The 22,891-nt window shown below is 40.6% G+C and overlaps 1 protein-coding gene and 1 long non-coding RNA gene across 3 annotated transcripts in view; one reads left to right on the top strand and one right to left on the bottom strand.

The window, feature by feature from the left end:
* Window positions 1-22,891, bottom strand: part of LOC133462642 (uncharacterized) — a 186,977-nt gene that overhangs the window by 39,195 nt on the left and 124,891 nt on the right. The gene's annotated exons all lie outside the window — the stretch shown is intronic.
* Window positions 3,011-22,891, top strand: part of LOC133462641 (transcription factor IIIB 90 kDa subunit-like) — a 151,838-nt gene continuing 131,957 nt past the window's right edge. The window contains exons 1-3 of the mRNA XM_061743980.1: window positions 3,011-3,056; window positions 14,536-14,744; window positions 17,376-17,453. Coding sequence (XP_061599964.1) covers window positions 14,561-14,744; window positions 17,376-17,453 — 262 coding nt within the window. The 5' untranslated portion in view covers window positions 3,011-3,056; window positions 14,536-14,560. The remainder of the gene's footprint in view (window positions 3,057-14,535; window positions 14,745-17,375; window positions 17,454-22,891) is intronic.

The raw sequence follows: 22,891 nt of genomic DNA, 5'->3' as shown, positions 1-22,891 counted from the left end.
TTCACTAAAATGATGCCTACTAAGCTTGTGTCGGGTGGAGAAGGCTTCACTAACCCAGCTACTACAGATCTGATGGGAAGTGAGAAGAACGCGGGTCGTATTTTTTTTTTTTTGTGTTTTTATCACATTTTTTTTCTTTTCCATCCAAGAGCTTTTTTTTTTAATCTTCCACAAAAATTGTCACATTTGATTTGCACGTGTGAGTGAAATCTTCCTGAAGGGGCAACAGTTTTCAGCGTCTTCTTCATTCTGTGACACAAAGTTCATGTTTTTTGTGCTGCTCTCTTGAAAGAGTGAATTGTCTCTTCTTTTTTTTTTCTTTTGTAAAGCACTAACAACAGAACAAGAATACTTGTGTGGTTGCACTTCCAGTTTTCCAGTGAAAATGCCAATAAACAGCTGTCATGGGGAGGATTTTTTTTTGATTTTAATAAAAAATGTACTTGTGATGTTCTGTGCGGCTTAAAGAAATGCATTTTTCCTTTTCATTTCTTAAAAAAGCATTTACATTTTTTCCCAAAACGGTATGTACTACATATGAGCCCCGGTTCAGTGCTGTAATCGTCATATTTTCTATCATTTTTGCGTGTTACTGTCTCGTCTCTGCTCAGCCAGTGTTTGTACCTGCACTTTAAGCCCCCCCCTTTTTATTTGGCTGAAAAGGCTACGCTGCACCCGGTTTTACATTTTTCTTTTCAGAATAAATTTGAGTGTTTATACATTTCTGCGACTTGTTTGTGTTATTTGTGACAGATTTTTTTCTAACACAAGTTTAATAAAGCATCTTCACAGTTGAATAGTTTTGCTCTCTGGAGCCCAGCTTTTTATTTTATTTTATTAAACTATGTAAACCATATAGCTACAAACAACAGGACAGGAGTAGCTACAATAATAGATATGGAAGAGTATTAGGGCCATGAAGGACAAAAAATATTTGAGAGGGTCAGATTTTTTTTTCATTATGCACTTCGAGAAAAAAGTTGAAATGTTGAGAAAAAAGTCGAAATGTCAAGATTAATGTTGAAATACAATTTCAAGAATAAAGTCGAAATTTTGTGAATAAAGTCGAAATTTCGCCTTTTTTCTCAACATTTCAACTTTATTCACGAAGTTTTTACTTTTTTCTCAACATTTCGACTTTTTTCTCGAAGTGCATAATGAAAAAAAAAACTTCTATTATAAACGTAAAAGACAACATAGACACACATTACATTAAAGATAAAGACATTGAAGACAGAATAAGATGTTTTTTTAAGAACTTTCTGAAGGAGGTAAAAGATAATGTTGACTTCAGTGACACATTCAAGTCATTCGAGAGTTTTGGATCTAAATGTAATGTTAAATTGATGACCAGATGTTCGACAGAAGGGTAAATGAAGATTGCTACTGTGTCTAATTGGATATGAATTAAAATCAGATGAAAAAGTAAAAAACTGCTGGAAAGTGACAGGAAGGTCTTTCTATTGATAAACATCCATGCAGTAACTTAAAAGTGACCTCTAACCTCATTTGTAAGCAGGGATTAGCTGCGTCATCAGGGACCTTCATGTCTTTCATTCATCTGTTTATAGCACAGTTCTCTGCAAGTGTCTTAGGTGTTGTGAAATGCTTTCAGAAATGTATAATTTGTCCCATCAAACGATGCTGCAAAGTGAGTGAAACAGAGGAAAATTATCTATTCTTTCCATTGTTTGATAATATGAAAAAGGATTAAATGAATTACAGTAATCTATAAGGTTATAATTTCATTTTTTAACCAGTTCAGTGTTACGTCTGCAATAAAAACTGTTCTGGGTCTGATGGAGATTCATAGAGTATCTCTGGCTGAAAGAGTCCTCTAACCCTTAAAAACCTTAACATATGAAATAATACACAGAAATTCCTGTTTTAATTTCACTTTTATTATATATTCAAATTAAAAACACACAATTTCGTCTTCAATGGTTTCTAAATAATAATTCTTAATTTTTAATCATTTTTGTATCATTACAAAAACCCTGAGTAATTTTATTATTTGTATTTACAGTGTGTGTGTGTGTGTGTGTGTATATATATATATATATATATATATATATATATATATATATGTATATATATATATATATATATATATATATATATATTTTATAAACAAAACTTTATTGAAAATATACAAATTCTCAATAAGGATAATGGTATATCCATTTAATTTAAATACAATATGATGAAAAGAAAGGGAAAAAAAATTATTGTACAGAATACAAAAAACTAAAAGCAAGGCGCTCTAAGAATTAAAAGGTGCATATGAATAACAAAATAAATTAAGCATTTAAATTCACATAATGGAGCATAGAAAGGGAGAGGAATTATTACATTAGAATTACAAATAACGAGCAATGTCTAGACTTATTTTACTTGCATTTTTGTTTTCTACTCTTTTGAGACATGAGAAAAAAAATCTTAAAATCGTTAATAAAACCCCGGAAGGAGGGTATTATTATTATTATTATTATTATTATTAATATAATATCCAGTAGTTGGTTGAAAAGACGAACCGGAAGTTCACTCGCACCTCCACGGTTTCATGGGTGATTCTAGCAATGACGTCAACTCTTCTATGGTCACTTTTGTAAAGTGGCGATTTCCTGTTTTATTATTTGTTATTTTTAAGCACATAAATTATGTGTTTAGTGTAAAACCCTCGCGTTGGTGGCAACATTAGTGGACTTGGCAGCACTGTGAGCGCCCGTCCCCCCCCCGAACTCTCCCGCGGTGGTCTCGCCCGGGTCTCCCTTAGCGTCAAGGCTGATTTATGGTTCCGCGTCACACCGACGCAGAGCTTACGACATAAAGTACGCGCTCAGAGCCTACGACGTAAGGACGTAAGGTTCTTCTCACGTAGGCTACGGCGTCGATTTAACGCGGAACCATAAATCAGGCTTCGCGCAGCACGTGTCGGTGTTGTGCCGGTTCCACTCTCCGCCCAGCTGTGCGCATGCTCCGTGAGAACGTGGGACCGGCTGCAGTGACACCACGCTCGAGTCTGTGGAGGACCAGTGGGCTCCACCTGTCTGCAGGTAGGGATCCGGCCGTGCACGAGGTCCGGGCCGTGGGTCTGAGAGCAGACACCCGCGAGCTTCTGCTTAAAGTGTTAAGCCTGATTTATGGTCCGCGTTAAATCGACGGCGTAGGGTACGCGGCGACGCGCACCATACCGTTACAGCGTCTGCGTCGGTGTAACGCGGAACCATGAATCAGGCTTTAAAGCTCGGTGGACGGGTCGGTTCCCCGGGGCTGCTGCCCGGGCGGCGCCACGTCGCTGGTCGGTCGGGGGTGGAGGAGGAGGAGGAGGAGGTGGATGAGGAGGGGGGACACGGGGGGACACGGGCACGACCCCCGTCCCGGCTGCGTGTCCGTCCCGGGACGAGCTGAGTCCTGCCACGCTGCAGGACCAGCTCCCACCGAGCCACGCACGCAGCTGAACTGCTGCGTAACGGGGTGGGGGGGGATGGAAGCTGTCACAGGGACGGAGTCGTGCTGGGGGGGTCCTGGTCTGGGGGGGTTCTGGTCTGGGGGCAGGGGTGCAGATCCGATTTCAGGATTGGGGGGAGACACCAACGTAATTTTAATTTTAAATGTTTTGCCAATATGCAATTTATACCATTAGGGCTGTTCGATTTTTCCCAAAAATAAAATCTCGATTTTTTTTTTTTTCTCTCTCAAAATCCGATTTTCGATTACGATTATTTTGTGAATTGACAAAAGGCAAAGAAATGATTTCAAATATGCTGTTTTTTATTGAACATTTGCCCCATTGGGCTTTAAGTGCAAACTTTGCTCTTATTAAACCAAAAATGAATGAATAAAGTGCAAAACTCTGTAAAATAAGTTGAAAAAAAGTTTTAAAAAATATAATAAAATATAAAGTTTTTTCTGAAAAAAAAAAATCAGCAAATCAGCACTTGCAAACATACAGTAAGTTATATTTCCAATTAAATAAAACAAGACATTTTCTAATTAAACTAAACTGGGTCTTTGCATGCTAAATAACAATGCAACCCATGAAGGAGGTAGAGGTGTGTAATGTCAGTCATTACATTTGCCGTTCACATTTGCAAGTTTTTTGCAAGGAACACGAGCCGGTCTACGGCATCTGGCTTGAGGGATGCCCGGTGGCATGTTACAGCGCCCCCTCCTACACTAAAGTGAAAAATCGATTTTACGAGTTTCACGTTTTAACATCGTTCTAATTACATAATCGCGATTACGATTTAAAATCGATTAATCGAACAGCCCTACATACCATGCCATAAATTGGTAAAGGCTCTCCAAATAATACTGCATTTATTGTGCTTACCTTTCTTGTTTATTTGTCTTAAACAGCCAACAGTGTGTGTCACTGCTGTTATATTCGTAAATCCTAATTTTAAGGGTTTTGGGCATGTAGTGTCTACTCATCTCAAATTCTTCTCACCATCTTCCTTTTATCCTATGGGACTACTTTATGCACGGCCAATTGATATATGGATGAAATATGGAGCCCTAAACAAGTTGTTCAAACTAACTGATCATGTTTTAAAGGAGCATGAGGCAGCATTGAGGCAGGATTTATGAAAAAAATTCGTATACATTTTAAGTTTTCTAGTAATAATGTCAGATGAAGCGTTCCAAACCCAAAAGAATGAGCCCTCTAGTGTATCTCTCCGTTGCCTTGAACAGGCTGTGTGCTGCAAAATGTGCTGCAATTCCGGGCCCGAATTTCCCGCGCTGGGCTGTGGATGTGACGTCACATGACGCTGCATGTGCGTTCTCCCCGTTCTCCCGTGCCGGTGTCGGTGCTTTTTTTTCCCAGCTGCTTTTTTTTCCCGGCTCCCCGTACGTGATGACGTTTCGTCTTGTGATTGGCTTTTGACCGTACGTGATGACGTTCCGTCTTGTGAAAACTGATGATTAATAAATGTAATAAAGCAAATCGATAATTTAAAATGTCTATTAAGATCAAAATATTTAACTGCTTACTGCTATGCAGCAAGCAAACGATTGTTTACCCTATACTGTATATAGTAGGCTATTATTGTTCTCAGCTCACTGATGAATCTCCAATTGTCTAATGAAAATAGTCCCTAATAAATATTTTAACTCTAATATTTTTTTAGCCTGTCAGTAAGATCACTGATAATTCTGATAATTCCTTGTATATGTTTCTTCTCCCTTTTACCTCCACTATGATCTGCTGCTTCTGACTAAAATACCATCGCGGGGAAAAAATGCACACTTCCGGGGAAAATATTGCAGCCCGATACAATCTGGTACCCACACCGGCTTCACTGTTGGCTGCAGTACCCCCGACGGCCATCGTGGTGAAGGGTGGCGCTAGTGAGTCTCATTTCTTAAAAGGAGCCTCATGCTCCTTTAACACAGTTATGGTGGTAAACAGTTCTAAAAAAAAAAAAAGGACCCATTGCTAAGAGCACAATAAACACAGCACAAGTTGACCCAACATCAAATTTATTTACATAAATGTCCATGTTCGTTTTCATCGGTCATTTTCCAGGACTCCCCGGAAGAAGAGATCCTGTATCTTAATAGGCTAACTCTTCTTGTCTGTATAAATCTTCTTATCTGTATCTAGACAAGTCATGGATAAAACAACTTGACAATAAATTCATATTCATTCATTTATATAATCATTCATTTAGAGAAGAGACATCAAAATCATGAAAATTAGCAACAAAATGTACCCATGTTGCCCTGTTTATCATCAATCTGACCAGTAGACACAAAAAATCATGAAAATCATTCAATTCAATTCAAATAATGTATTTCAAACCAATCAGACAAACCAAATCAACCAACCAACAACAAACAAAAACACCAAACAGAACAACCACCTTTGTTTAAAACGGGGATGGAAGAATCAGAGCTCATCTATTTGCAACCCGTCTTCACAAATTTCATCAACATCAAAAAGTAGACTCAACATCATCATGAATTCATATCCATCCATTATACAGTCATGTGAGTATTGACCACTGATCATTAAAAATATTAATTCAGACTAAAAAAAAAATGTATGGAGTAGCAATACTTTCATTCTGTAACCCTCAAAACGCACCGTGGATGTATTATCTTTTTAGAAATATATTTTTAATAAATATTCTACATATTCAACCTTTAAGTCTGAAAATACATTGGTTCAATTTTGAATAATTTAGGGTATTTTTATATGGGGGGACAATTCATGTTTTTCAGAAATTGGGGGGGACATGTCCCCCCCGACCCCCCGGGCTCTGCACCCATGTCTGGGGGGGTTTCTGGTCTGGTGGGGCCCCCCCTTCTCACACCCCTGGGTTCAAGTTAAGAACCAAGAGAGTTAAAGCAGCACTACGTAACTTTTCCACCTTGATCTAATATTTCATCCTCATCATTGTGATGGTACATCAACTTCCAACAGGTTTAATGAACCTCTGTCATGGTCTGAGGGGTCTGTATCTCCTTCACTGGCACTATGTAACTTTGAGGAGCATGGTAGGAACCCTGCCACACTAAAAACTACACATTTTTACGGCTTTGACTGCTTTACGGCATACGTCACTTCCCCCTCCTTCCCCATTCGTAGTCCAGACGAGAGCTGGGTGGGGCGTGGAGATCAGAGCTCAGCAGAAGCTGGTATCATGGCCGAAGCAGCGAAAAAACCCAAGAAAATAAAAGTTTTATCGGAGGAGACGAAAAAAGAAAGCGGGAGAGTAACAAGCTAAATGCCCGGACAAGAATAAACATTGGCCCGGCGTTCACTCGCTGGCGTGAGCTGAAAGACGAGGAGGGATGTCCGACAAGACAGACAGAATTGTTATGATGTAAATGTAAATGTAGAGTTCTTTGTTCAATAAGAATCAACATTAGAATGTTTTCACATGCAGGGGATTCGTCTTGGGTTCTAGTATTTTTCCTGAGAATTGTAAAATAGTGCAGGGCTGATCTGCAAAATATAAGGAATGGGCATTCAGTTATTCACAGGTTATAAGGTGTTTTTTTATTTTGTCAGTAAGTATGTTGGACTACTAATTTATGACGAAGTCCCTCTAAAAAATGTTTGTAGTTTTGGGCGCATTATCTGTCTGAAACAGAACAGGGGGGTGGGGGAGACTTCACTAATAAAACCAAGTTGAACTGAGGCCCCGTGTATGCGGAGCGAAAACGGTGGTGTTTTGGCCGTTCGCACTTTTGCACTAGGACTTACTGAGCTCGGCTCGTCACGCCTCTACCCGTTTGTTTTTCCACAGCCAGGTGAGAAGTGGGGGGGTTGTGGTGAAGCTGCTGTGACGTACTCGATTGCGCAACCACTTTGTTCATGTCGGCGCTGATCAGAAATCAGCTGGAGCCGCGAGCGGCTGAGAGTAAAACAGTCCGTCTACATCCCTTTTTTAATTCTCTCGTCAGCCACCAGGTTTATGAACATCTGCACCTCAGAGTTGGATCACCAAACAGACGTTTTGCGCTATATAATAAAATCGCAGCGAGCCGCGGGTCGCTCTCGCGCTGACTCCCGCTTCCTGATTCAAACGTCTGACGGCCCCCCGACCAATCAGAGGCGTGGAGGGTGGTGACGTCCCCGCCCCGACCAATCGGTGGCGAGGAGGGTGGTGACGTCAGAAATAGTCCCGGCTCAGCCCGCAAAGAACCTGGCCAGAATGGTTACAGAAATAGTATGGGCTTGGAGCGGCTCTACCCGTCTCAGCCCCTAGTGCAAAAGCGCAAAACGGGGCCGCACCGAGCCGGGCGGAGGCGGGACTAGTGCAAAAGCGCCAGAAACGTCACCAGTGTCATGTGTGCGACCTGTGTTTACAATTAGTTTGGCCACCGTCAATATTTTCTTGTATTTTACCTGTTTTATATTCTAAAGTCACACTTAAAAGTAACTCCACTTCTCTGTCACTCCAAACGAAAGACTCTCGTTCATCTTGGAAGTAACTGGAAGTCAAGGCTGATTTATGATTCCGCGTTACACCAACGCAGAGCCTACGGTGCGCGGCGACGTCTTAATGTAACTGGTGCGATCTTTACAGTGGTGTGCGTTGTGTTTTTTAACAGACGGGACTCGGACCAGCAGGACTCTTTTGGAGGAGATCTTTTGGAGATCTCCGTTTATTTCCTGACAAGGAAATAAAACAACAAAACCTCCAGTCAAAACATGCATCCAGTTGAGCCCCTACACAGATAATAAAGAATATTAACATAATACAAGGGAAACCCAAACTGTGGTCTATCGGACTTCACATCACTCACCTCTCCCATTGACATCAGTAACAAAAGGGAAGAGGTGAAGGCGGGAGAAATCATTTATACAGGTGGGGGACTCACAGAAATGTCCGTAGGGGGAAAAACAAACTAAAACACAAAGGTTCCACATGCTTCTGGAGGTTTGACATGTCAGGTATACTATATTAACAGATTTTGGTGATTATAAACTATAAAATAAATACATATACACAAATGGAAAATTGACTCTGTTACACTAAGAAAACTCAAATATCCTATCTAAAAAAAATAGAATATTCTGAGAATCTTAATCTTAAACTGTAAGCCATGATCAGCAATATTAAAATAATAAAAGGCTTGCAATATTTCAGTTGATTTGTAATGAATCCAGAATGTATGACATTTTAGTTTTTTTTAATTGCATTACAGAAAATCACAATATTCAAATGTTCTGAGACAGTCCTGTACTCCTCTGACGGGAACACACCCACCTTATGTCAGGTAGCTGAGGCTAGCCACTAGCTGCAGAGCTGCCCGTAGATGTATACAGCAGAATACCTCCTTAAGACGTTGTTTTGGTGGTGAAATCAGAAATTCCTGCTGCGTTTCACCAGCACTGGGTTAGTATAAAGGGCAGATGACTTAGCTTTGTACTACGACTAATGAATAAGTAATAACAGGTAGCCATTGGCTGAGCTGACTGTCAATCAAAAGGCTCTGTCACATATTAGAAATAAGTTTACTGCTTTTATATAAATTCACCCCCCCTGTAACTCCAGTTAATTCAGCATGAGACTCAATCTGGGAGTTAGATGCTTAGGTGCTTAGGTGCTTGAGTTTATCTAAACTTTTCAAACTACTTATTTTTTCTTTTACCATACAAATTTTTATGTAGTATTCCATCAACCTGCCCAGTGACTACAGGTGGAAAATAGAAAGTTGCTACAACCTGGCACAATGCATATTCTCTTGTACAAGATTAATGTCTTATTGTGCACTGTCTCTGTTTTGAAATAAATAAATTACAGAGTACCAGACACAAAGTTATAGCTTTAGATTTACTGCTAAGTAGCTTATGGCACTTTTACACCAGTACCTACTCGGCTCAACTCAACTGGGCCTGGTTTCTTTTCCATAACAATTCAGCACGTGGAGCAGAAGTAGGAGGTTGGAGAAGCTGCTGTGACGTATTTGATTGTGTATCTAAACGAAGAAGACAACAACACTAAAGATGTAGAACCTGGAGGAGATGATAGATGTGCTGCTGGGTCTGTGGCTTGTGTTTGATATCAAGTTAAAACATGAGAGAGAGAGAAGCTTCAAGCGGCCACGCTTTTTTTTTTTGTTAGTTTGTCTCTGCGCTGCTGAAAAGTCAGCTGGAGCCGTGAGCAGCTATGAAGAGACAGAGCTCCTGGTAGATCTGGTCGTTCCTTATCTCCGTCTAGATCCCTTTTTAATTCTCTCCTCAGCACCAGGTTTATGAACATCTGACCCTCAGAGTTGGATCATGAAACAGACTTTTTCAGCCGTTGCTGGTTGAATAAAATGAACAAGAATCTGTCAGAGTCTCTTTCTCTGATTTCCTCCTCCTGACTCAGACGTCTGACTCCAACCCCCCGACCAATCGGTGGTCTGTAGTGTGATGATGTCAGATACAGCCGACTCAGCAGCTTAGAACCTCGGCAAGAATAGTTACAGAAAAGTATCTACTCGGCACGTTAGACCCCTGGTGGAAAAGAACCGAGGCGAGTCAAGTCGGGCAGAGTAGGTAGATTGAAGGTACTGACTTTCCAAATTAAAGGGGACCTATTATGAAAAACAGGTGTTTTTTCTAGCTTTAACATATATAAAGTGGTCTCCCCTCAGCCTGCCAACTCAGAGAAGGAGGAAAGCAACAAAATTCTGCAGTGTCTGTACAGCCGCCCGGATGATCCGTCCAGTGTGATGTGGATAAGATGCCAATAAGATTTTGCTCCCGTCGTTACGTAACGACAGGAGCGATGCGTGAAACCACGGCCACAACTAACTCTGGCCGGAACAACAACAACAACTAACTCCACCGGCCGGAGCTTCCTCCATTTTTTTCGTAGCGGTGTATCGCGTCATTCAGGCAGCCAATCAGCACAGAGCCTCATTATCATAGCCCCGCCCACTCAGAATCCTGCATAGATAATGAGGTTAGAGAATGGGAAGATAAAGACATTGGAATAGAGGCTGAATTTCTAATTTATTTAACAAAAACAATCAAAGGCTTGTTTTTAAGACATTCATCCCCCCCTGAAATAAAAACGGTCCAAATCATCCCCCCTGTAAAACTGCCATCCCTCCTTTCCATCCCTTATGTCATTTCATCAATGAATGTGGTTTTACTGCTATTTCAACATTTAGAGTCATCACCAGAAAAATAACACCAGAAAAATAACTTATTTGACCATTTTCACCTGTTTCAAGTAAATTTTCACTTGAAATAAGTAGAAAAATCTGCCAGTGGAACAAGATTTATCTTCTTATTACAAGCAAAAAAATCTTGTTCCACTGGCAGATTTTTCTACTTATTTCAAGTGAAAATCTACTTGAAACAGGTGAAAATTGTTGTTTTTTCCAGTGATGAGTCTTGTTTTAGGTGTAATGAGATTGTTTTACTAAAATGAGACATTTTAACTAGAAATAAGACAAATATTCTTGTTAAGATTTTGAGTTTTTGCAGTGATCCATGTTACTTATCCTGTGAAGGACAGAGTCATATTGATAAGTTCAGAAAAGTGTTTTTTATTGTTGTGTTTTGATGTATTTGATGTAAGCCCAGTGGATATTTAAAGCTTACAGAAGGCTGCATTTAACTGCTGCTATGTCATTCCTGCAGTATTTCTGCAGCTGTTTTGGTCACTGCTATTATTTGTAATATATTATATTATTTGAAATCAGCACAAATTATCTGTCCCCATATGATAAAATCCACCATCCTCCCTGATTTTTTTTACAACTTGAGTACTGGGTATCACTCTCTTCTCATCACCACTGACTGCAGCTCAACATCTCCCCCTAGAGTCACTAATCAGTAACTACAACAACAATGAAGTGGTATCGGTGCGTGGTATCTGAGAATTTTTGCGAATACGAGTATATGAGAGCAGTATTGGCCCTGATACCAGTATCGGGGCATCCCTAATGTAAAAGGTACTTTTTTTTTTTTTAAACGATTGAGCCTTTTACAGATTATTTAAGATGAATAGGAAACCTAAAATGTGTAGAAAATAATTAGTCTTAATCAAAGACAGACGTATCTCTGCTCCGACAGAAATGTCCCTTGTTACTTTTATAAAAGTGATGCTTAGAAATAGGCCTGTGTTGAAAAAATCGATTCTCCGATTTTAAATCGATTCTCGTATTAACTCCTAAAAATCGATTAATATATCTAAAGATCGATTTAAATTTTTTTTTTTTTTTTTTCATCATTACATTACAACTTTTGGTACTTTTTTGTTTATAACCAAAAAAAGTAATATTTTGTTGGACACGAGAATAACTGGTGCCATGTTTTTGCCTTTAAATATGTTTAAAGGTATGAAAACATTAAAGTTTTCAGTTATAATTGCATACTTTGTCTACATTTCTTTGCTTTATTATACTGTCTTGGGGTTACATTTGCATAAATGTTAAAAACCAAATTCTCATAAATGGGGAAAAAATAGAAGCCATTTTTCTTTCGTCCTCTGTTTGCTGCCCTGGATCTGTTTGATAATTCTGACTCACACAATGTTTCCTAAAGCAGTTCTATCAGCATTCTGGGAGCTGATTGGTCCTTACAGCATCATTAGCTGCAATACTTGCTGTTGAATCTCAATATAATACTAGAATTAATATGTTGCATAACTAGACAGTCAATAATAATCGATTCTGAATCTTAAGAATCGGAATCAAATCGATTCTTGATATTTGAATCGATCCCTAGCCCTACTTAGAAATGCTTAAATTCTGATTTTATGGAGTCAGAATTAGTCAAATAGCCTGACTAGCCCACCATGTGTACTGAAGAAGTCTGGTCACATGTGCAGAGATGCTGATGGCGAGGTTAAAGCAGCACAATGTAACTTTCAGCTTTTGTTGAGTTTGGCGGCTCCTTTGGACAAAAGCGGTAGTGCTTTACCAGTAGTGTGGCAGGGTTCCTACCATGCTCCTCAAAGTTACATAGTGCCAGTGAAGGAGATACAGACGCCTCAGACCATGACAGAGGTTCATTAAACCTGTTGGAAGTTGATGTTCCATCACAATGATGATGATGAAATATTAGATTAAGGTGGAAAAGTTACATAGTGCTGCTTTAAGTAGATATGATGAGCATGGAAAGCTCAACCGTCCTCCTATGGACTCTGAGTCGAGGGAAACAAACGGCTCTAATGAAAGACAAACTCTTTTTTTTTAAACTTTTTATTTTTTCCTTTCTCACAAATAACAGAACCTTTCCCCCTACACACATACAATCAATAAGTGCATATTAGGTCGACATTAATACAGACAGCAAATTTAATTATTAAGACAATTCCCCTTCTTTTACCACAACTCATTTCCATCAGTATCCAAATACAACACAACATCTCCCCATCTTTGGTCAAAAGTGTCCATTTTCATTTGTAGCCTTGCGGTCATCTGTTCCATGATGTAAACCTGCTTTAGTCTCTGCTTCCACTGTGTTACTGTCGGTGATTTACTGTCCTTCCAATTCACAGTAATCATTTTCTTGGCAATCGGTAACAAAATCCGCAGTATGTATCTCTGTTCTATGTTATACGTTTCCTTTGCTACAGCTACCAACAAGTACACCATAGGATCCAGAGGAACATTTGATGTAGGGTCTGAAAACGATCCACAAGGGCTCCCCATCCAAGGGGAGGCCCCAGTGGTTGCTCTCAAACTGCCTTGGCACACAGTTGCTTAGAGCCACGACCAGCAGAGCAATGAACAGGGCCACGTATTCAGAGTGACAGACATGAGTCAACTTTTGCTGTAGGCAAAACATCTAGCCTTTGAAAGGAATGATCTGAGTACCATCTGTTCAACTTTGAAGGAAAAAGATGGAAATGCTGATTCAATAGCTGTTAATCCTCAACTGCAGCCTTGGACACGGTTTACATCCAGTACATGTCACGTCTACGTGTAAAGCTGCACGCAGAATCTCTACGAGGATGGACTGATCTGATTGGCCTCCCAAGTAGTATTGTTATTGGCAGCCTGTTTCAATAGTTTTAGGATAAAAATATTTTCAATAGTTTTAGTCTACTCTTTGGGTCAAGCTATCATTTCAGTTTTTATTAGTTTTAGTCACGTTCATTCTCCTTTTAGTCGTGTCAAGTTTCAGTCGACTAAACGTCTGAGCATTTTAGTCTTATTTTGGTCAGAATTGTCCCGGACCATTTCAGTGTAGTTTTAGTCAAAGATTGTATTTAGCCAAACCCATTTTACAATTCAAACCAGGTTATCTTATTATTATATTATTGTTATCTTATAGACTCAGGAATACAATCATTTCAGATACAGAAGACTCTAATTTGAGTTTACAACTTGTTGATTTTTCCGCATTTCTCCCAGTCTTTTTCTTTTTCGACGACACATTGGGTTTTCTTTTCCACGTCTATTAGGGCTGGGCCATTTTGGACAAAAAACAAATGCCGATTTTTTTTTTTTTTTTTTCTCTCTGAAAACTCGATTTTCGATTTTTTTTTTTGGTAAAACTACAAAAGACAATGGAATAAATAGTTTCAAATATTTTATCTTTATTTTGAAAGAAAAATTCCCTATTGGGAATGAAGTGCAACTGAAAGATACTGTAAATCCTCCTTGGGTTTAGTAAAGTGACAACATTTACTATCTTCTTGACCAGGGGTCACTAATCCTGGTCCCCGAGGGCCGGTGTCCTGCATGTTTTACATGTTTCCCTGCTTCATTGCACCGTGATACAAGTGACTGTGTCGTTAAGAGAATTGTGCAGCCCTGGATGACAAGCTGATGACGGTGATTAATTAGAATCAGATGTGTTAAAGCAGAGAAACATCTAAAACATGCAGGACACCGGCCCTCGAGGACCAGGATTGGTGACCCCTGTTCTTGACCAAACAAAGATGAATCTTCTTTTCCAGACAAGGTTCCGACTTCTTACCTTCAGACTGACAGTTTGAAACTGTCAGTCTGAAGTCCAAACTGCTGATTGCTGTATTTGTCAGAATAAGTGGAGCTGCTGAGCGTTGGTGATGGAGGATGAGTCCGTTTTAAGGCCGATGTTCCCATCTCTCCCCCGGACAGGTGTTGAAGGTTGCAGAGCGGCACCATGAGCTCCAAGGTGTGTAAGAACTGCGGCAGCTCGGACATCGATGTGGACCAGGCCCGCGGAGATGCCGTCTGCATGGGCTGTGGCTCGGTGCTGGAGGCCAACATCATCGTGTCGGAGGTGGAGTTCGTGGAGTCGGGGGGTGGAGGATCGCTGGCTGTGGGACAGTTCGTGTCCTCAGAAGGTGAGACTGACCAGCTGTCTACACACACACACACACACACACACACACACACACACACACACACACACACACACACACACACACACACACACACACACCGACTACGTTTACATGCAGTCAAAATTGGGGTTATTGCTAATATTCCGGTTACTGAAACATTCAGAATATTCCGTTTACATGGTGATTAATCATTCAGGATATCTGGATCAAACCAGTGACGCACGGAGAACGTCATGACGCAATTACCGTCATTTCAGCTTCTTCTTCCTGTATCCAAATTCAAAACAAATGCTGCTTCACGCAACTTTTCTCTCTCCTTCTTGTAAATCTTCTATCCCGGTACTTTCTACCGTCTACAAATGCAGAAATGTTCATATCCTTCATTACATTTATGAAGTGATTAGTCTCCTCCTGGTCTTGTGTTTCTCCGTGTTTATAAGAACTTCCTGGACTCAAAAGACCAGGATTCCTTGTGAACAGAACATGTGCAGAAAACAAATTCATGTTCCGTTTGATGGGGATATTCAGTTTGGTGTTTACATGACCAAATATTCAGGTTTTAAAAGGAGTAACCCAGGGCTCATATTGGGGTTTTTAAAAACCCCAATATGAGTAAATTCGGGTTATTCAAAGGGGTTATTGGTGTTTACATGGCCGTGCAAATTCGGGTTATTGCCAATATTCGGGTTTTAAAAGGGTTATTGATGCATGGAAACACAGTCACACACACACACACGCTTGTGCCGGTATTTCTGTTTTCTAATGAATCGAAGCTTCATGTTGAGTTAACCTTTCTTAAAGCTTCACAGGTGATTATGATCAATCCAAAGTTGTCCTCTCCAGGGGCCTCATGTACAAAGAGTGCGTGGATTTCAAGGTGAATCCGTGCGTGGAATTTTTGCGTACGCAAAAAGAAATTCAGATGTTCAAAGCTGTGCGTACGCCCAAATCCACGCAGGTTTCTTTGAACATCACAGTCAACGTGGAATTGAACGTATATGCAGGAGTACAACACTCCGCCCTGTCTCCTCCCTCAAGAAGATCCATTTGAATATGATAATGAGGATAAATATCCATTAAAAACCGCTCATCCTAACAAGGAACTTGGAAAAACAAGTAAAACTAATTTAAAAAAAAAAAGTGTGTAGTTGTGTTGACCGCATTGCATTATGGGTATTGTTCTTTGCTTTGTGTTGCGTTCCGTGAAGAGTTGTGGTTTTATTATGTTCGTAAGGGTTTGTGAATGTTAATTCGACTCCATATCAGACTCTGAAAGTTGCCTAAACATTCAATAAAAAGTTTATTCATATATTGCTGAATCACATCAGTTTGTACCAACCAACCTTTCAGTCACATCTTAGTTTTATTTTAAAAAGACAACTTTACAGAAGGGTACTTCGTTGCAAATTGTGGATTAAGACATTTAAATGAATGACTTAAAATCCTCTGAGATTCAGTTTCAGGATGACAGTTACTCATTTGATGATCTGGAGGTTTCCCTGATCCACCAAAAAGTTTCTTACATTATGAATGTTATCAACAACAAAATGACAGTTTTTATGAAAAGTGCATTTGTAGATTTCTTCACTCCACTCTATTTATTCAGTTTTTCTTCATGCAACACTAATAATAAAAGAGGAAGGTTCTGTAATTTTACTTGATCTTTCTAAAACATCATAAAACGTTGAATTCCTGATTTCCAGGTGGATGCACTGCAAAAACTTGAAATCTTAACAAGAATATTTGTCATATTTCTAGTTAAAATGTCTAATTTTTAGTCAAAAATAGTCAGAAAAATAACTTATTTGACAATTTTCACCTGTTTCAAGTAGATTTTCACTTAAAATAAGTAGAAAAATCTGCCAGTGGAACAAGATTTTTTTGCTTGTAATAAGAAGATAAATCTTGTCCCATTGGCAGATTTTTTTCTACTTGTTTCAAGTGAAAATTTACTTGAAACAGGTGAAAATTGTCAAATGTTATTTTTCTGGTGATGACCCTCAATGTTGAAATAGCAGTAAAATCACATTCATTGATGAAATGACATAATGGATGGAAAGGGGGGATGGCAGTTTTACAGGGGGGATGATTTGGACCGTTTTTATTTCAGGGGGGGTGGTGATTTTTTTGACTAAAAATGAGACATTTTAACTAGAAATAAGACAAATATTTTTAAGATTTTGAGTTTTTGCAGTGTGTTTTGAATTCGATCAATAGATCTTTTATATTTGTGTGTCTGTGTGTGTGTGTGCGTGTGTGTGTGTAACTGAATCGTGAAAAGATGATTAATCTCTGACCTCCAACCGCATGACGTTTGCACAGACGCACTCTGTGTTGTGTTTCTGAGCGTGGTCCACTGGGTCCACTGGTCAGTGCCACCTGAAACAATAATGGCTGCAGGATGATTTCCTCACTGGTTCATCAGTGAAACATGAAGCTCTGTCTCTGCACATTCTGCTTGTTAGCAGTGAGCTTTCATTGCTCTCCCAAGATTTAGTTTGAGAAGATCAGGTAAAACTTTGAGAGTAAATGTTTCCCTCAGATTCTCCTGCTTGGTAGAATAATGATCTGCTGAATAGAAATGTCTTGGACTCCTTTTTAACGGGATCCTCTCTGTGCTGTGTTGGTCAGGTGGTCAAAGATGTCCATCGTTCGGGGACGCCCACATCGGAGGAGGGTCGGGGTCCCGCGCTCAGACGCTGCAGAGAGGTGAGTGGTCAGCAGGGGGCGCTCTCGTCCTGCAGAGGCCTCTGCTGCAACCAGGACCCGTGTATGAATGAGGTCTGTCCTGGGGCAGGATTTCTTAAAAAAAAAAAGATTTAAATTTGAGGTAGATCAATGTTCCTTCTGCAAAAAGGATGAAGAAACACTGGATCATTTGTTTGATCAATGTCCTTTGTGTCATTGTTTCTGGACAGACATACACAATTGGATATCTCTTAAAATTAATAATGTTCCCCCTTTTGAATTAAGCCATATTATTTTCTTCATGGATGATTTGGAATTTTCTGTTTCTGATATTATTAATATCATTTTGTTACTGGGTAAGTACCATATTCATTGTGCCAAATGGAGAAATTGTAAACCCTCCTTCTGGGGTTTTATTAATGATTTTAAGATTTTTTTTCACGTTTCTAAAGAGTAGAAAACAAAAATACAAGTAAAATAAGTCTAGACATTGCTCATTATTTGTTATTTTAATTTCCATGCATTACGTGAATTTAAATACTTAATTTATTTTGTTATTCATATGCACCTTTTTAATTCTTAGAGCGCCTTGTTTTGAATCCCCATTTTTTTATTTTTATTTTCCTTTCTTTTCATATTGCATTTAAATTAATATTTGTCCATTATCCTCTTTGAGAGTTTGTATATTTTCAATAAAGTTTTGTTTAAAAACCCCCCCCCAAAAAACAGGCCCTGTGTTGTTGGGAGGCCTTCACAAGAAAACCAGTTCAGCTAAGAAGATAGGACACTCCACATTTCATGTCATTTGTGTTTGTTTCCTGGTGTTGTAAAAGCAGATGTGTTGTTAAACGCTGTTTTTAACTTTAGTTGAGTAATTGAAGTCTTCTCATTTTCAAGGGAGATTTACTTTTAGACTTTTTTATCCCGTTTGTTCACGTCGGTTGTAGATCTTCCTCTTAAGCCGCAGCTGTTTTGTTTTCTGCCTCAGATCCATTATGATAGATAAGGTATTTATCAGAGTATTTTTGTCTCATATTTATGAGATGGCATCTAATACGTATTTTAAACAGGCCTTGAATGTCTTAAAAACAAGCTTTTGATTGTTTTTGTTAAATAAATTAGAAATTCAGCCTCTTATCCATGTCTTTATCTTCCCATTCTCTAACCTCATTATCTATGCAGGATTCTGAGTGGGCGGGGCTATGATAATGAGGCTCTGTGCTGATTGGCTGCCTGAATGACGCGATACACCGCTACGAAAAAATGGCGGAAGCTCCGGCCGGCGGAGTTAGTTGTTGTTGTTGTTCCGGCCAGAGTTAGTAGTGGGCGTGATTTCACGCATCGGAGGCCAAACTATGTAAATCACTCCGTTGTTACGTAACGAAAGGGAGCAGAATCTTATTGGCTCGTAGATCCACATCATACTGGACGGCTCATCCGGGCGGCTGTACAGACACTGCAGAATTTGGTTTCTTTCCTCCTTCTCTGAGTTGGCAGGCTGAGGGGAGACCACTTTATATATGTTAAAGCAAGAAAAAAACTGTTTTTCATAATAGGTCCCCTTTATGGAAATAAGTCACAGCCACACTCATCTGCAGACAGCTGATTACAAAACAAATTTCCGGCGGAAGTAAAAAACCTTCTATTTCAGTGTGTTCAAACTTAGATTACCCAATGCTAGTAGCACTTATCGCGATTCTGACAGTTGGGGGGGAAACTTCATAGTGTTACCTTTTCAAAAGAGACCAAAACCATCCATGTACCGTATTTTTCGCACTATAATTATTAGTATTATAAGGCGCACCTTCAATAAATGGCCTCTTTTAAAACACCATTCATATATAAAGGCGCACCGGATTATAAGGCGCACTAAATATATGGTAAAATACCGTACTATAGTGGCTGAAGTTGAGTTACGTATCTACCTGATGGAGCTGCGCTACAGGAAATGCTACAAAATCCTACAGCAAATGCAAAAAAAAAAAACAAGAAGAAAAAGTACCGTATGTCAAACTTTATTAACAAAATAAAAACCAGCTTTGCTCCGTCTCGTCAAAGTCTCCATTATGTGAGTCAGCGTCGCTGCTGTTGTCTTGAACATCTGTGATGATTCCTGACGTTTTTAGCGCCGTTACTTCGGCGACACCAACTACATTACCCACAATCCCCCTGACTACAGTAACAGAAATTACCGTAATGATCATATATAAGACGCACTGCGTTATAAGGCGCACTGCCGGTTTTTGAGAAAGTTAAAGGCTTTTAGGTGCGCCTGATAGTGCGGAAAATATGGTACTTCAAACGGTTCAAGAACAGCTTTCAATTTACTTTGGGTATGCCTTGGATAGGAGTTTTAGGTGAATTTTACAGGACTGGTAACAGGTTAAACGTCCCTGGGATGGAGAGACGGGCATGTTTTTGTGGGTTAAATCTGCTAATAAGCGCGGGCGGATCAGCTGGCCCTGCCGGTCGTGACCGAGGCCGTCTCTCAACCACAACACAGTAACTGAGGAGTCACTGCTTTATCTAATGATTTGGTTTGTTCACCTCTTTTCTTGTCTCGCTGCTTCTGACGTATCACCTGACCTTTCTGAGAGCAGAAGTGTTGACGTCTCATTCCCACCAGCTGTCGTCAAAGCCAGACGGGGATCTGGTTTTGTGTTAAAGGGGGGGGGGGTTCACTTTGACCCGTGTTCCTCCTGCACCTGATGTTTGGCGTGTCCTCAGGTCCCCGCTCAACAGGACGGGGTGTGTGGGTGTTCAGATAGGAGTTACGAGGACGTACAGAGGAGGTGTTTTCAGTTCACTGCCTCATTAATCCCACAAGTGAAGCGGCCTTTGGTTAAGAACTGAAGACGCTGTTCTTTCCCCTCCTCTATTTTGCAGAGGCGGTAATTAAACTGCATTTGTTTTTTTAGGGGTGGGTATCTCTGCAAAGGGAATGTTTTTATTTTAATATCATCCTACTCTGCCCTTGTTAAGATGCTTTTACTGTGGTTGCGCGCTAGTAAAACAGCTGTGGAGACACTCGGGAGTCTTGCAGCACAAGTTCAGGGATGAAAACCGTGTGTGTGATCTGTTTCTGGGCAAGATAGAATGAATATGTTCTTTATCAACGTTAAACGTTACTGTGTCGGGGGCACGGTGGCGCAGCTGGTAGTGCAGCCGTCTCACAGCAAGAAGGTCAATTCAATTCCATTTTATTTGTATAACGTCTAATACAACAGATGTCTCCAGACGCTTTCCAGAGACCCAGAACATGAACATAAACCCCCGAGCAATTATTACATAAACAATGGCAGGTAAAAACTCCCCTAGTGGGAGGAAAACCTTAAGCCAAACAGTGGCAAGAAAAACTCCCCTTTAGGAGGAAGAAACCTGGACCAGGACCTGGATCATAAGGGGGGACCCTCCTACCGAGGGCCAGACTGGGGGGTCCAGGACGTCAGCAGCGCACAGCAGGCAGGTGGAAGCAGCAGCAGGATGACCAAAGGGGGGGGGCGGAGGTGCAGGCAGGTGGAAGCAGCAGCGGGATGACCAGAGGGGGGGGGGGGACCGCAGGCCAGCACGCAGCTCCCGAAGCTCCGGCCTGCAAACATGCACAAAAAAGAAAAAAGGGGGGCCAGCACAAGAAACTACAGGGACGATGGACAGAAATGATAGATGAGATACATAATAAATAAAAATGGAAAAGGAGAAGAGAGGAAAGGAAGAGGAGAAGAAGGGTGAGAGGCACCGCCCAGTGGATCATGTCGGTGCCCCCCTGGAGCACGCAGCTCCCGAAGCTCCGGCCTGCAAACATGCACAAAAGAGAAAAAAGGGGGCCAGCACAAGAAACTACAGGAACGATGCACAAAAATGATAGCTATGAGATACTTATAATAAATCAAAATGGTAATGGAGAAGAGAGGAAGGGAAGAGGAAAGGATTCAAGATTCTCTTTATTGTCATTGTAACAAGTGCAACAAAGGTAGGGTGCAGGCCTTCAGTACAACAAAAAAATAGTGCAATATTAACAATAAATATATAAAAACAACAATATAAAAACAATATACAGACTTACAGAATGTTTGAGGCATTTATGGCTCTGACAGCGGTTGGGAAAAAACAGTTTTTCAGTCTGTTAGTCCTGGATTTGATGGCCCTGTAGCGTCTTCCTGACGGCAGTGGCTCAAACAGGTCGTGGCCCGGGTGGGATGATCCTTCATGATGGTGTTGGCTCTCCCGAGGCAGTAAGAGCCGTGAAGGTCCACCAGTGTGGGTAGAGGGTTAGCACCTATGACCTTCTTAGCCATTCTGGTGACGTAACTTCCGGTCCCCCCCTATCCAATCAGAACCTTCCCAACCCCCAGACCTGGAGAGGAATTGGAGAAAGACCATCAAACATGTTTTCCATGTAAACCTCAATTCAGAATTACTATTTCCATGTAAACTCGAAGGAAAATAGTTTAATTTGGAATAATCAATTCCGAATTAAAAACCATCATGTAACCGTGGCCATTGAACCATCCTTCCAGCAGCAAGCGGGTTGTTGGGCCCTGTGTTTCCGCTGGCTGGTGCTTGTTGTTTAGTGTGTCTGTGGGAGCAGCCCAGTCATTCTTTGCGTGGGTGTGTGTGGGCAGATTTACGGCTGCTGGCGTGAGTCAGCTCAGAGAGACACTCTTATTTGCAGCGGCCTTCTAAACACCCCCCCCCTCCCCGACTGACAGTGTGTCTGGGATCCCGGGTAGCAGCGCAGCCCCTTGTGTCGACGCCCATCAGCCTGCTGTGAAGGCCTCATTCATTACTGGGATTTAAATGTGGCTTTCAGCAAGATTTCAGTCCAAAACACGCTCATCTGTGGCTCCGTGAACGTTTTTTATATTATTACAAGTAAAATACTCCATTGTCTCAACTTGGAGAATAGATTTAGGGGAACAAGCTGCGTTGGATTTAAGCGTGAAATAAACCCCAAAGCTCACCTGAGCTTTTACATACCTGAAAAGTAAAGGTCATTTATTTATAGATGCTTTCCTTCTAATGATATGTGATCTTTAAACTGTCAATGCAGCAGTAAATATAAGCTCTCCAGCGTCTTCTGGGTCTGTGTGAGAGCCCGGGTTCAACTCCCTCCTCAGGAAAACCGGCCGCTACCGAGTCGGTGCAGCTGCAGATCCTGCCCAAGCTGCGTGGGTCAGGAGTCGTGTGACCAGTACTGTTGAGTTGAGGGGGGATGAGAGGGACGGCATCCCCCCCTGAAATAAAAACGGTCCAAATCATCCCCCTGTAAAACTGCCATCCCTCCTTTCCATCTCTTATGTCATTTCATCAATGAATGTGGTTTTACTGCTATTTCAACATTTAGAGTCATCACCAGAAAAATAACACCAGAACAATAACTTATTTGACCATTTTCACCTGTTTCAAGTAAATTTTCACTTGAAATAAGTAGAAAAATCCGCCAGTGGGACAAGATTTAT

The sequence above is a fragment of the Cololabis saira genome, chromosome 16 (genome assembly GCF_033807715.1).
Source record: "Cololabis saira isolate AMF1-May2022 chromosome 16, fColSai1.1, whole genome shotgun sequence".
NCBI classification, from domain to species: domain Eukaryota; kingdom Metazoa; phylum Chordata; class Actinopteri; order Beloniformes; family Belonidae; genus Cololabis; species Cololabis saira.
The sequence above is the reverse complement of the archived record's forward strand: the minus strand, read 5'-3'. Positions and strand labels throughout refer to the sequence as shown.